The sequence below is a fragment of the Haliotis asinina genome, chromosome 3, assembly GCF_037392515.1.
Source record: "Haliotis asinina isolate JCU_RB_2024 chromosome 3, JCU_Hal_asi_v2, whole genome shotgun sequence".
Classification (NCBI taxonomy): domain Eukaryota; kingdom Metazoa; phylum Mollusca; class Gastropoda; order Lepetellida; family Haliotidae; genus Haliotis; species Haliotis asinina.
The window spans coordinates 45,556,388-45,572,155 of NC_090282.1; the positions used below are offsets into that span (position 1 = coordinate 45,556,388).

General features: G+C 41.4%; 1 protein-coding gene across 4 annotated transcripts in view; it reads right to left on the bottom strand.

The window, feature by feature from the left end:
* Positions 1-14,991, bottom strand: part of LOC137278107 (probable peptidylglycine alpha-hydroxylating monooxygenase 1) — a 34,175-nt gene extending 19,184 nt beyond the window's left edge. For 3 of the 4 annotated variants that reach the window (XM_067810228.1, XM_067810230.1, XM_067810229.1), the window contains exons 1-5: positions 14,493-14,575; positions 11,149-11,269; positions 10,618-10,672; positions 10,043-10,130; positions 8,604-8,722 (exon numbers count right to left, since the gene is read on the bottom strand). In XM_067810228.1, coding sequence (XP_067666329.1) covers positions 8,604-8,722; positions 10,043-10,130; positions 10,618-10,672; positions 11,149-11,265 — 379 coding nt within the window. In that variant the 5' untranslated portion in view covers positions 11,266-11,269; positions 14,493-14,575. Of the gene's footprint in view, positions 1-8,603; positions 8,723-10,042; positions 10,131-10,617; positions 10,673-11,148; positions 11,270-14,492 lie in introns of all 4 variants that reach the window. The other variant, XM_067810227.1, reaches the window with a different exon arrangement.
* Positions 14,992-15,768: the final 777 nt, after the last annotated feature.

Genomic DNA, 15,768 nt, shown 5'->3' on the forward strand with positions numbered 1-15,768 from the left:
GAAGTTTAATGTTTTTGACCCGAAAGGTTCTACTGTAGTTGACTTAAAAACATAATGGGCTACATGTGATGAAATAGTGACGTCCATGATCATAATGACAGACAGTCTGTATTTGACGTAAAAACATAATGGGCTACATGTGATGAAATAGTGACGTCCATGATCATAATGACAGACAGTCTGTATTTGACGTAAAAACATAATGGGCTACATGTGATGAAATAGTGACGTCCATGATCATAATGACAGACAGTCTGTATTTGACGTAAAAACATAATGGGCTACATGTGATGAAATAGTGACGTCCATGATAATAATGACAGACAGTCTGTATTTGACGTAAAAACATAATGGGCTACATGTGATGAAATAGTGACGTCCATGATCATAATGACAGACAGTCTGTATTTGACGTAAAAACATAATGGGCTACATGTGATGAAATTGTGACGTCCATGATCATAATGACAGACAGTCTGTATTTGACGTAAAAACATAATGGGCTACATGTGATGAAATTGTGACGTCCATGATCATAATGACAGACAGTCTGTATTTGACTTAAAAACATAATGGGCTACATGTGATGAAATAGTGACGTCCATGATCATAATGACAGACAGTCTGTATTTGACTTAAAAACATAATGGGCTACATGTGATGAAATTGTGACGTCCATGATCATAATGACAGACAGTCTGTATTTGACGTAAAAACATAATGGGCTACATGTGATGAAATTGTGACGTCCATGATCATAATGACAGACAGTCTGTATTTGACGTAAAAACATAATGGGCTACATGTGATGAAATTGTGACGTCCATGATCATAATGACAGACAGTCTGTATTTGACGTAAAAACATAATGGGCTACATGTGATGAAATTGTGACGTCCATGATCATAATGACAGACAGTCTGTATTTGACTTAAAAACATAATGGGCTACATGTGATGAAATAGTGACGTCCATGATCATAATGACAGACAGTCTGTATTTGACGTAAAAACATAATGGGCTACATGTGATGAAATAGTGACGTCCATGATCATAATGACAGACAGTCTGTATTTGACTTAAAAACATAATGGGCTACATGTGATGAAATTGTGACGTCCATGATCATAATGACAGACAGTCTGTATTTGACGTAAAAACATAATGGGCTACATGTGATGAAATAGTGACGTCCATGATCATAATGACAGACAGTCTGTATTTGACGTAAAGGGCAAAACACCTCTAAAAATGAACGGAATGTTTCACTAAAAATAACACAAACTGTAAAATACTCATCAAACCTTAACTTCATTGCTGGTTATAAACACATATCGACCATCACATCTGTTGTTGGTAACAAACCGAACAGGCAACACCTATTCTGAAACTAACTTGTTAGTATCTGTCCGCAACCTTCGTCTCCGTATGGAGAATTGGAGCTAACAGGAAATCCCTTCTATTCTTCTAGCCTCTGTACCTCAGTATGGGCTTAGCTGATTGTAGGCAATACAGAATCTATATAAGCAGTCATTGTTTGGGAAGGTCCAGTCATCTGACTTTATTGAATGTGGTGACTAGACTGCCGATAATAGCTTGTCAACAGGAGCCATTACATGTTGTTTGGACTACCATCAGTGTTCTCCATTGTTGGCATAGGCGTAGTCAAGTTGGAGAAGGATGTTCATCAAAACCAGACTAATAACACGCACTCAGGTATCTCGAAGTGCATTCAATAAGTGTCTTTAATGACATGTCTAACCAGTCGGGATTGCATGTATTAAAACAGATCCACAACATTAGTTCGGTTTATACCAACCATCATAGTTCTGATTCTAGGGGATATGTAGAAGGTTCCAGCGTGAACAGAAGGAAACAGATATTTTCGCTTTTAGCGTGGGCCAGCGCCCGAATACACCATGGGTTTTAAGATCCTGTACATGTGGTCAGCGTTAGTCAGTTAAACATTGCCAGTTGCTTAGACATATTGTTGAGGGAGACAAAGACGTCCACACACAGCTCCAGCCAGGAGGTTAAAAGTTATTATTCAGAAATACATTCCATAATCGGGAAGACATTTATACAGTCGTCTTATAGTTCACATTACTGGGTGAATGTGCAGTGTGTGGGATTTTTCAGTGAGTGTACAGTTGTGTTACAGTTTGGACGCATTAAAGGTTTAGACATAATTCTTTCTTTCATAAATAAGAACTGCCTCATTCCAACAGTGCAGGAGTGGTCTTTATCCATCAACCATCAACACAACCAGCACTAACCACCCTAGCTAACCTTCTGTATCTTAGACCCGTGAAGTTCCCGGGGTAGAATAGGCCTTCTGCAACCCATGTTTTATCAGAAAAGGCGACTATGCTTGTCGTAAGAGGCGACTAACGGGATCGGGTGGTCAGACCTGCTGACTTGGTTGACACATGTCATCGGTTCCCAATTGCGCAGATCGATGCACATGTTGTTGATCACTGGATTGTCTGGTCCAGACTCGATTATTTACAGACCGCACCCATATAGCTGGAATATTGCTGAGTGCTGCGTAAAACTAAACTCACTCACTCACTCACTCACTCACTCACTCACTCACTCACTCACTCACTCACTCACTCACTCACTCACTCACTCACTCACTCACTCACTCACTCACTCACTCACTCACTCACTCACTCACTCACTGTATCTTACTTCAGCTCACTTACACGCACTTGTCTGCACCGACTATAACCTTGATCACTTTAAACTGCAGTTACTGTTCATATATTACACCAGCTGTGAGGCAAGCTCAAGTACATGACTGGGGATACGCCAGTTATTGCTCAATACGCCCACTCATACGTAACTATGGTAACGAAACGTCCTGACAAAGTAATCCTAACTATTCCTGACTGTCCAGAATAAATCAATCTAACTTTTCGGACTCCGACTGAGCACTAGGATATGCGAAGACTTACTGTTCCACTACATGGCTTTATACCTTGATTAGGGCTAGTATGCTGTCTCGTATCGCCCTCATCGAGAATACTACAGCAAGCTGTATCTATTGATCAGAGCGGATTCTAACCAAACATGCGGGGGCGTTCAAAGAGGAAAACTCATATTGATTAGAAACCAGTTATACCATTAACGTCTGTGATAGGAAACAATAGACTTTCTCTCCGAATTCACAGCAGTAGGTACAACATAGAGGTTTGCTGTCAATGAAATATAGCGGATGGTGGTAATTGAGGTGTACAGTTGTGTATGTCAGCGCTACCTATGAGCTCAATGTGGTTTTGCCGTGGTGGTAGGGGTGTGGGGGTGTGGGTGGGGTGTGTGGGTGGAGTGGAGGGGGCAGCGTTGACCCGTGTAACTTTCAGTATTAGATCCCAGCTAATACCTGATGACTGATGAACTCTTAAATACTTCATACCTGGAGTCGTGACCATATAGGACATATAAAGAATCGTGCAAATTTAACTAAATTTGTGTGGGTTTTGTGTAAAACCAACACCAAGTTAGATGTATTTGTTAGGTAACTAATGTTCTGATCACGTAATATTTTAAAGACCCGTGAAGATCTGGATTAGTATTGGTTGTTAGTAACCTGTGCTTGTCGTTAGAGGCACCTAACGGGATCGAATGATCAGATTCGCTGACTTGGCTGAAACACGTCATAGCATACAAAATGTGTAAGTCGATGCACATGAAGTCAACCACTAGATTGTCTAGTCCAGACTCGATTATGTACAAATCGTCGCCATGTAGCTGTAATATTACCGCGTACGGCGTCAAACATCAACCAACCAACCAACCAACCAATCAACCAACCAACCAATCAATCAATCAATCAATCAATCAATCAATCAATCAATCAATCAATCAATCAATCAATCAATCAATCAATCAATCAATCAATCAATCAATCAATCAATCAATCAATCAATCAATCAATCAATCACGTAAATTTTGCAGTAGACCTCGTTTGTCCAATACTCATTCCTTATGCAAGAATACAATGATGAATCTGTTGCAAAGATGCATTGGTAAAGTGGTAGAATTTTGCCATGTGGAAAGGAAAATACATTGTTAGCATTATCTCTTGACATGACCTCATCAATGTTGGACGGGACAAGTACTAAACATTAATGAGAAACCTATAATTTGAGAAACCTATAATATGTACACACTTGCAGTGTAAGTCATACACTGGGGACGTGTTTGATCAGACCACTCGCATTCGGTTATATTACTGCACATAATGATATCACATTTAACCGAATAATAACAAAAATTGAAACCTATCGCAATTCTAGGGCTCGTAACAAGTGCCAACAAGTCATTAACGTTAATCGCTGTATTAATACTGTCCAGTGGGTGAGTGTTGGGAGTGAGAGTGTTGGGAGTGTGAGTGACAAATAATAACAGCAGTAACTATAGCATGTTTTCTAATGTCAGAACAAAACTTGGTGCCCGATACACAAAACGTTCGCAGCACAATGCCGCCCGTAAGTCTGTGATTAGGTATAGCGTTAAGACTGGTCGTAACTTTACGAACGCATTGTGGATCGGGACCCATCTTTGTCGGGATACCGGATATGACTCATGTCCGGTGTTGGTGGAAATACAGATGTACTTGAATTAACGGTCCATTACTTGACAACCAGCTGCTTCTTGTCTCACAGCGTGTTAATATATACACATGGCTGAACAGTTTGTGAATAGCCATCCTCTAGCGGTACTGTCCTATGTATTTGTTTCCGCTATTTTGACTAACACATGTACAACTTAATCACGTTGCTGACATTGATTGGACATACTTGCCCATCCATATTCAACTGAAATAATCCTAATTCTCCTCTCAGTGTATTCGTTCATGTAACTATGCTACAGGTGTTTCGTGAGACGTTTCATTTATATATTGATGGAGAGAATGATTCACAAGTTTCAAGTTTTCACATTTTTCTTCAAATGCATTTCTTTTTTTCAAATGCAACTCAACTTGTTCGGTGCTCCTGTTATCCTAGAGTGTCTTTGCCCCCCCCCCCCCCAATCTATACGTACCTTTTTCCACTGACATCTGGCAATAACCTAACACCATGCATCAGCACGACATATCCATCTTGTCATGGTTCTCACACTGGTACGACATATCCATCTTGTCATGGTTCTCACACTGGCACGACATATCCAACTTGTCATGGTTCTCACACTGGCACGACATATCCATCTTGTCAAGGTTCTCACGTAATAATCAGATCTGTTGTTCCATGATATTTCTAGTGTTCGGATGTGTACTATTACAATTGAATGATGTCGTATGAATACCATAGTATCCATTTATACACATGCTTGCAATCACAGTGACATTTGGTGTTGTTTTCCAAACTAGGCAATATTGTCCATACATTGCCTAAACTATATTTTCTCAAAGCGTGGATACATAATGCAATTTGGATATTGGTCAAATGTAGCATACGTTATATTTGGGAGATTTTTTCAATGAAGTGTAAATACTGGTACTTTGGGGGATTGAGGTCCCAACTCACAAGCACCCAGGGTCAACCATACAACCAGCTCAGCCAGCGTGACTTTCATCAAGGGTGCACCCTCCTGAAAATTGTGTAAATTGACTTGGCTGAAAGCTGCAAGTGCACGATGCCAGCAGAAGTAGAGGTCAAAAGTAACATGTGTTTTTTCGATTTTGTGACAACCCAAGAAAGATTTGTATGCTTCGGTGTTTTACACCTCCAAGGTTTCCATTTCATTTGCATAATCTCATGAGTCAGGAACAGAGCAAAATGGTTGAATGTAAAATCAGCAGGATTGAACGCACGAACAGAAGACATTAGGCTTGTGGATAATAGCTTTGGAGCTCCAAGCAGGTTCTGTCTACTTGGGAAGATTGAAATTGTGCCCAATGAATAGGCCGCGTTTGAAACCCAGTGTTCAGAACATCCAGGTGGCGAAGTCCCTTGAGCCGAAAGCAACACTGGTGTATTCATGGTTTGGCACGGAGGCTGACACTAGGACATCGTTATCTCACACAACAGGACCCACTGATGAGCGATGGAATAATACATTGCTCAGAGTTTATGTTCGGACCAAGTTGTTCGGGATTATGGTTGATTTGATGCAAATAATTGTTGATGAGATTTAACAAATGATGTTGGATGTCCGTGCACGTGTAACGATTAAATGATTTAATGGTCAAATATGTACTATCGACAAAAAATAAGGGAACTAAAAACATGAATGCAGCAAACGTTGAGGTGAAAGGGTGCGCTACCGTAGCGCTACACTCGAACATAACATGCAATGACAATGAAATTCCAGACGATGCATAACCAACACGTGATGCACGCGCACACAGAAGTTAGCCTCTGTAAACGTATTGGAGAACTCACAATCACAAATGCAACAGAGTGGAACACATGCTGAAAAGTGCCTCCGAGGCAGTATTTCAGTGGACAAACAAAATGGAGAATTGAAGGGATGATGATAGAGGGGGGCGACGTCAATGTGTCAAGTTGCCCGAATGTTGGGTAAATCAAAAAGTGTAATTTCACGCCTGTGGGACAAGTACCGTCAAACAGGTGGGGTTGCAATGAGACCTGGGCGTGGTAGACCAAAATCAACGACACCACGACAGGATCGTCTCATTACATTAATGGCCTATGCAATGGCTTCAAACCAGCACCTGTCATCAATAGGGAATTCGATACACTCACTGGGAGACGAATTTCAATCTCAACCGTTAAAAACTGGCTCTATCAAGCCCGTCTGAAAGCAAGGCTGTCTTTCAAGTGTGTTACCCTTACAGCTCACCATAGGCGTCAAAGGTTGGCATGTGCTAGGTAACGTCTGGGACGGGCTTTGCGCCATTGTTTACGCCACGTTCTCAGATGAGTCAAGGTTTTGCCTCAGATTCACAGATGGCAGAAAACGTTGTTGGCGCCGTAGCGGTATGCCAGTGCGGCAACTACTGACCATCATCGATATGAGGGTGATAGTGTCATGGTGTGGGATAGGTTACACATGACAGGCGATCAGATTGGGTCATCGTTGATGGATAATTGACTGGTCAGCGATACGTTGAGGAATTTTTGCGTCCTATCGCAGCTCCACTGGCTAAAATCATCGACAGGAATTTCGAATTTCAAGATGATAATGCCAGACCACATCGGGCCCAAATTGTCACAGGTTATCTCAGACGAGAGGGCATACAGACATTGGACCGGCCCTCTAAGTCCCCAGATCTGTCCCCAATTGAACCTCTACGGGATATTCTCGGTCCAGAGGTGTACGCGTACGCGAGGGAATCCGTACCCGTCAATCTGGCCCAGCTTGGTGCAGCTCTACAGGAGGAATGGCGGGCAATAACACGGGCAACCATTCATCTATATATACATGTGTGTGTGTGTGTGCAATATAGGTTGCGATCGGAGTCTCTACTGATCCTACTAACAGAGATTGCAATCGGAGCATAAAATAATCTATACGATTACAATCTCTACCAATAAGAAGCTCAAATCTGTCATTCTTTAAATGCTGGTGTCGGTTGTAGGACAAATCCATTTTTTAGCTTGTGGTTTGATCCTTTAGTTGCCAGGAAAAACTATTTACTAATTTCCTATTGTTTACAGTGATGTGATGTCAATAGAGTGCTGTCTTTAACGTATGACAACATAAAGTTTAGTACCATTGCTATCTTCATTGTTGTATGTTTTATAAGAAAGATGTGTGAATATTGTAATAAATCTATCTGTAACTGGAAACCTAAACCTGAGTGAAATGGATATTTTTGTCCTGTTGCTGTCTTCATTGTCACCTGTTTTGTAAGTAAGGTGTGTTTGTTGTAATAAATGTACCTGTAACTGGAAACAGTCTATACCTGGGTAAAATGCATATATTATTCCCACAGATAATTCAGTGTTTCTACCAGCTGAATTGGAAATTGACAATTCAGTGGAGACTCCGATTGCAGGTTCTGCTAGTAAGATCGGATACTCAACCAGTAGAGACTATATGTGTATACATAATGTGTTGGCTGTCATGGTGTCTCCAAAGTTTTTGTTCGTGTATCTTGTGTCTAATGTGCCTGTTCATCATTTCAATATACATTTTCGCGCATCCAATTTGTCGTGTATCCAACGTGTCTGTTCATCATATTAGTGTGTATTACCCTGTGCCAAGTGTGTCTGTTTGTTAATCATTTTCACTCTACACTTTCGCGTATCCAGTGTGTCTGTTCATTATTTTAATGTATGTTATTGTCTATCCAATGTGTCTGTTCATCATTTTAGTATCTATTATCGTGTGTCCAATATGTCTTTCATCAGCGTGCCAGACTCGTCACATAACTGCTGATACTTAACAAAGACAACTGAAATGACAGTGGAGCTCATAAACCAGACTCGAAGTGATACCTGTTGGTTTTCGATACAGTTATTGTTCAGAATGCACCAAACGAGCTGAAGTGTTTCCAAGTAACATGTGGAATGACAAAGGGGTGACAACTGCTATATCAACCAAGGACCCCGACTGTAGACGGTATCTGTCTGTGGGGCAAGTCTGCTGTACATTGCCTATGCATGCAGAAACAAGATAACGCCTACCTTTAGGTAGAGTCAGCATGGGAGCGTCCATTGCCCAGGCGTACAGGATCTTGGGTCCAGACGCACAGGTTGGGGCCGTATCAAACTCCGAGGAGCTGGCGGCCATCTCGCCACAGTTCCTGAAACAGTGAAAATCCATTTATCGATACTTACATACGACGAAATATTTACTCGGCGTTCCAAGTTCCCAGTACGCTGGTGGTATTTTTGACAGACGACAAAAACGTTTACACTAACTGTTGCTTATAACTACGGAAATATGTACAACATGTCACTCTAAATGTAAAGTGACAAGGAATGATGAAAGTGCATCACGACTATAGTATGACGTTTCGTCTTTAAAAGGCCAAAGTGATGAAGGTCATAGACGCTAATGACCTACATGACCACTCGTGAGGTGACCCGTGAAACGTCGAGTTAGGATTGGTCTTCAGCAACCCATGCTACTGGATCGGGTGGTTACACTCGCTGACATTGATGAGGTACGTCATCGTATCCCATCGGATCGATGCTCATGATTTCAGTCACTAGTTTGTCTAGTCCAGACTCGATTATTCACAGATCGCGGTCATGTAGCTGTGATATGACTGCGTACGCCGCGATGTTAACATATGAAGAGTAATGTTTGGGTACAGAGATATGTTTCATGATTAGATATGACGATTTCGACTTCCAGTTGGTTGGGGAAAACAAAATCTAGACTGATTAGTCTGTAAGCGACAGTTCCTGAAATAAGACATATGACTATCTTTATAACCCAGAATCTCTGGCATACATCTAGTCACAATAGCACTAAGCCAATACTGGAAAGATGGAAAGCAGGATGTATGTATTGATTGCAGGCACCATGCTGGTGGTATTGCCCGTCCCTCCTCAGTCACACGTAAGTGTTGTTGTTGTGATAACTGTTCTTGGGTTTGAAGACATTCAGAATGTGGTTAATATTTCGGTTTAAATCATAATCAATATATTTCTATTTCTGTGTATTTTTTTCTGCTGACTGCCTTCAGATTTCCGTGTGTTATCATCATACTCTGCATGAATAAATCAAGCGTATATGTTGATGTCATGAAGGGTGCCAGAGTATAGATTGATGTCATGAAGAGTGCAGGGGTATATGCTGATGTCATGAAGGGTGCAGGGGTGCAAGCTGGTGTCATGAACGGTACGAGAGTGTATGTTGATGTCATAGAGGGTGCCAGTCTATATGTTGATGTAGTAAAGGGTGCAAAAATATACGTTTATGTCATGAAGGGTTCGAGGGTACACGCTGGTGTCATGAAGTGTGCCAGGGTATACATTGATGGCATAGGCGGTGCAGGGGTCTACGTTGGTGGCATGAAGGGTGCAGGGGTATATGCTGATGTAGTAAAGGGAGCGAGTGGTCCACCCTTGCACCGGTAACTCCGTCAGTTTGCAGTTACAAGGCTGATACCTACCAGACCGGTTTCTTCATCCCCGGATCTGTACATCCGTACAGCAGCATGTGGTGGGCGATGTTCATGTTGGCGTTGGGGATGAAGCCAGCTGAGGGACGAGAAGGGACAGATTAATTAATCGGCTTGTAACAGAGATCGCCATTTAGAACCTGCCGCTCTATACGTTTTTGGATAAGATGAAAGTTGTATGTACTTGATTCTGTAACAGTCGAACAAGAACCAGCTTGGCTTTGCTTTCTGACATTAAGCCTGAACAGTTTCCACGGGTTGAGCAATATTGTTCCATACTTGCTATTGTACAATATTTCTGTGTCAACAAATCGAGGTCGTATGAGGGTTCTACAAATCTCCGAGATGTGTCAGTTGTTCGGGTCATGTGCCTCTTGAGGGGGTTCCAGGCTCTATTGTCCTGCTATTCAGTTCCAGGATACAATCTCATTGTAAAATAATGAGACGGTCAACTCGGTATGGAAAGGCAGTAGACAGATAATAAGCTCACATGGACATTCAGAAGCTAAAATCTGGATATTTTAGAGGAGAACTTGATTTCACTAAGTTGATAAGTTTCCACTTACTTATGTACGTCTCCGAAGAATTCAGCTTCATTCCGTGACAGAGGTACGTGTCCGGCTGAGGGTGAGACAGTGTTAATATCTGATTACAACGTAGCTTAAATATATCGCTGTGTCAAATCTACTCTCTGACTTTGACTCGTCTGCGAAGTGAATAAGTGTGTCTTGTTGAATTTTGTATCTCATTAATGCTTCATCCATACTAAGCTCAGTGTTACGCCAACGTAACCGAACAACGTGGATGTGGAGACGGATAATTACTGAAACAATGCAACACTCATTGCAGGTCAGATGGCTTCTACCCAAAATGATGTGACTGTAACACCACACTGAGCAAACCTCCAAACTGTATACTTGTGGAATGGTATATGTTACCATTGCTTACCCCACATAACGACGTTTCTTACAAGCTAATACAATGAGCTATTCGTGCTATACAACTGTGTATAGCATATACCATAATATAGTACATGTGTAAAGTGACTTATGCCGTTCCATGAGTTTATATAGTGTGTCTGTGCAGGTTCAACTTACAACTTTAGGCTGTACGTGGGGCATGAGTAGGTCGATCTGCTTGGACGTGTCGGGGGCCGGGGCTGCTAGGCCCCCCATGCAGAGCCCCAACACTAGGTTGACGACCAGCAAGGCCATTGGGCTGAAACAAATAAAACACAAGGATGGACTATATCGAAAACACAAGGATGGACTATATCGATAGAGCACTAGGTAAGAATACACAAATGATGGAGTATATCGATAGAGCACTAGGTAAGAATACACAAATGATGGACTATATCGATAGAGCACTAGGTAGGAATACACAAAGGATGGACTATATCGATAGAGCACTAGGTAAGAATACACAAATGATGGACTATATCGATAGAGCACTAGGTAGGAAAACACAAGGATGGACCATATCGATAGAGCACTAGGTAAGAATACACAAAGCACATACATCAGAAGATCGTATGGTGGATACCAGGTATGACAGATACGAAAACTTAATTAACATGTTCTGTTTTGATATTTGATCTGACGTTGACCTTCACACCCGGTGCTGTCATTTAATTATCATACTGGATTTCATAGGGCATTCTAGAAACAGGTGCAGGTATATATACCTTCCCTACTAGGATGCTGACTGTCACAATCCACGGCCGAGAAAACAATGAAGTGATCAAACCAAAGAGTTTTGCAGTGGTTATCACTACTCAGCTGTTAGATGCAGTCACAGGTTTGTCATTCATCATATCAGTGTGTCGCTCTTGACTAAATGACAATAAACCTGGGGGTGCTATAGCATAAAATGTTCTTCAAAGACTGTGGATATATTATTTAATTCTGAAGATAATAACAGATGCCTCTGGTAACGCCACTCGTGATGAGACTCGTGAAGATCCGGGTTAGAATTGGTCTTCAGTAATCCATGCTAGGGATTATAACGGTATAAGGCAATCAGCATGGCTGACTTGAGGTACTCTTGTCACCGTATGCCAACTGCGTAGATCGATGATCATGATGTTGATCACAGGATTGTCTGGTCCAGACTCGTTTATTTACTCGTCTCTTTATGGCTGGTCTATTGAGTGCGGCGTAAAGCAGCACTCAGCCAACAATTCGCGATGATAACATGGTGTCTAATGAGAGGAACTGGTGTCACGCAACTGCTGGAGTATGTCAGACAGAACACTGTGATGTGCCATTGTTTGTGTTGGGTAAATTAAAAACTCTGTGCTGACATTTCTCACTTTTGTGGCACATATATGATACGGGGATGGGTATAGGTGAAAACACTTCACTTTTTGGCATTTGGGTATGGTAGCGTACGTGGAACATCTCACGTAAACTTCTCTATCTCTATCTCTCAAACCGTTTCCGGTCAGGGCAGACAGCCAGTACAACATATTGCCAGCTACGATGATGAAGTGAGGCTCTTCTATAGGGATACAAGTTTGCAATCAAGCGATGGTTTGTGTCACAATTACAAGTACGGACGGGTTTTCGGAGAGGAATACTACGGCAGTTCATATGTAATTTGGGGGTCGGCATTCCAGCTGAGATATCAGCTGAAAGAGAGAGAGAGAGAGAGAGAGAGAGTGAATTTCCCCCCAGTTCGTGTTAAGAGCAAGATTTGCCTCAGAACACATATCCTATCCAAATCTGTATTCACTACTCCATACACTCTGTAAAGCCAGTGTAAGTTATGTTTAAGTATACAGTAACGATGTTCTTCCATGTTCGTTATACGTTTACAAAACAAACACCACCCAAAATTATGTACACCTCTGTCTTAAGATATAGACAACGTTTATGGACAACAAGTTCTCATTTCCTGAGTGTGACGTTTCGGTACAGATTGATGTCTCGTTGTTAAGGGTCTCCCCAAATGTCAATCAAAATACTGTCTTTAGATTTCATAGAAAGTGTGTACAATGAATTAAGAAAATTGTTTTAATGTATATCAAACGAGGCAACAATGAATCGAATCAACAAGACGACAAAAATAGATAAATAAATAAATAAATAAATAAAATAAAAAACAAACAATAAAAAAAACCGCACACAAAATACCTTCCACAAAATAACACCATACCAACAACAAACTTGAATGAAATAGACATGTCGACTACTCCATATTTGCAATTATGTCAGAGTGTGAGAGTGAGTGAGTATAGTTTTACACCGCGTGCAGCAATATTCCACCAATATCACGGCGGGGGGACACTAGAAGTGGGCTTCACTAATTGTACCCATGTGGGGACTTGGCGTGACGAGCGCATACTTTAACCACTAGCCTACTCAGCCTCCCCAGCTTCATTATGTGATGGCAGTGGGTTTACTCGTGGAAGCATACCAACCAGTAGTGTTACTAGAATGCATGCACTCCCTCATCTAGAAACACACCATTCCGACATGTAATGTTTTCAGCAACGCATCGTTTGTTTATGTCGTTCTCTTTGTTCATTGGTTGTAGATAGTCAACATTAAGTTAATATTGGCGTATTTCAATGGAGAGTTAGTTGTCCTACAGCATCATGGTTGCAGTCCTTGATTACACTGACAGTAAAGGCTAAGCTTGCCTGAAAAATAAACACACGCACGCACGAGCAGTCTTCAGTTACAGGGGAGTGAATCATAACAGCTCCCTGCTTAGGGCATTTATGCATGAAGACATCAGCGTCTTAAATGTCGACGTCGAGTTATATTTGAATAGTCGACATTCTGTGACTGTGTGTATGTAAACATTCTGGTCCAAATGCTTACAACACGATATGAGATTAAACATCAGAACTAGGTCTTTCATGTAATCTATAACAAAACCCAAATCAGTAAATGTCTCATTTGAACAAATATTTAGACAAATCCAAACCTATCGTCTGTCCAGTTTGAGAACAAAAGCAAAAAAGTAGATCAGAATTATGAAAGAACAATGAATTTACTTGTTGTTTTTGTCATTACTATGACTGTCGTTTCGTCTGTCCGTTATGGATGTAAACAAAGTTCAGTTCAAGTCAACTATTTGTAACTGATAAGAGGCCCATTATTAAATTATGACGACATGGAAAGATACTGTCGTTTCTCCTTATCAAGGACATTCTTAAGCCTCATGGATATCTTCTGCGTGGACTATCCCCAATGGAAACAGTCAACTGATGTGTAGCAATAACAGACGTCAAACACGATTCCATATGGTGGAGTATCAACACTATATCCCTCTATCCCAAACCTCAACCTCCACTTCGACCATCTGGCACAATATGTTGTTTATATTCTCATCACACACACACTGAATTGAACACCATAAGTCAAGAAATCAACACCAACAACATCCCCACCATCACATTATTTACAACATAGATTTGCCATCCACTCACCTGTCCTCGGTGACTTGAAACAGATTGGCCACAATAATAATCCGAGATAAAGGTAATCTTGTGACTTCAACTGACAAACAGATGTTTCGAATACAGCCAGAGATTATATAGTCTTTGATACGTGCAGGTTGGCGCGATTCGTTAACAGTATCACAGTGATACAACCACAGGGTTCTGCCGCATGGAGGAACAGCCACACGGAATTAATGAATATTTGACGCAGCGCGTTGCCTTGGCAACGACCAATCGGAGATGACGCCTTCCGAAAGTTGTCAATGAAAAATCGATGGAATCCCTCCTGGATTTCTTAAAGTCTACTACTGTATCAGCATCAAGGTTCTCTGGTTTATAGCTAGCATGGGAGGCTGATGAAAGAGAGGGCAACTTTCCATCGTTACGTTATTTGAGTGTCATACTCTGTACGGCTTTATAACACTAAATGTGTGCGGTGACAGGGGAGATGTGAGCTTAATCAGCCGACACGGAACATCCCTGTATCGACCCGATCCAGCGTGCAGTGACGTCCTAGAGTTGATCACAGCGTGTGCTCGCCTACACGCCGTGTTTGCTCACGCTGACTTTAATACACCCTACTGGCGCCTTTATTTGATAATTGCAGCAAATTTGTATGCTAATAACCATGTTCATTTCTATAAGATATCCACATGAGATCTGTTTAGCATCTATGCTGATTTGGAAACAGAACTTCCTGAACTACAAATCGATCGTTAACTGTAGTGTTCATGTTTATAGATAACAGGGCTGAGAGGTGCCCCAGGCAATAATAACACATCTCAGAAGCACGTGGTTTAATTGGTAGATATATTTTGGGCGTAACCTGGGGCTGGTTACGTTAAATTTCCTTGGAAGAAAAGTTTGTGAAATGTCTCCTAATCGATATCCATATCCTGCGGTATTCGAATGTTCGAATAAAAAAAATCTACAAGCTTCAGGGTCGGGTGGTGCCCTGGTGAAACCGCTTAAAGGAGGAAAAGGCACTGAAGGGCAATATATCGTTGATGTATTAAAACTTTAAACCGTGTGTGTGGCTAAGGCTGTTGTCTAATTGTGGATGAACACCGTCAACCTGTGACGCAACAGATGTGCAGACAGGTGCGTTCATGATGACTACCGTAAAATACACGATGACTCAGCCATGCCTTTAATCCGCGATGACAACACATTGATAACATACAATTTGCGATGAATTGAGAATTATCTGTGTCGAATAAAATATGTAAGTTCTTCAACCATTCTCCCGTCAGGCGCCAAACAC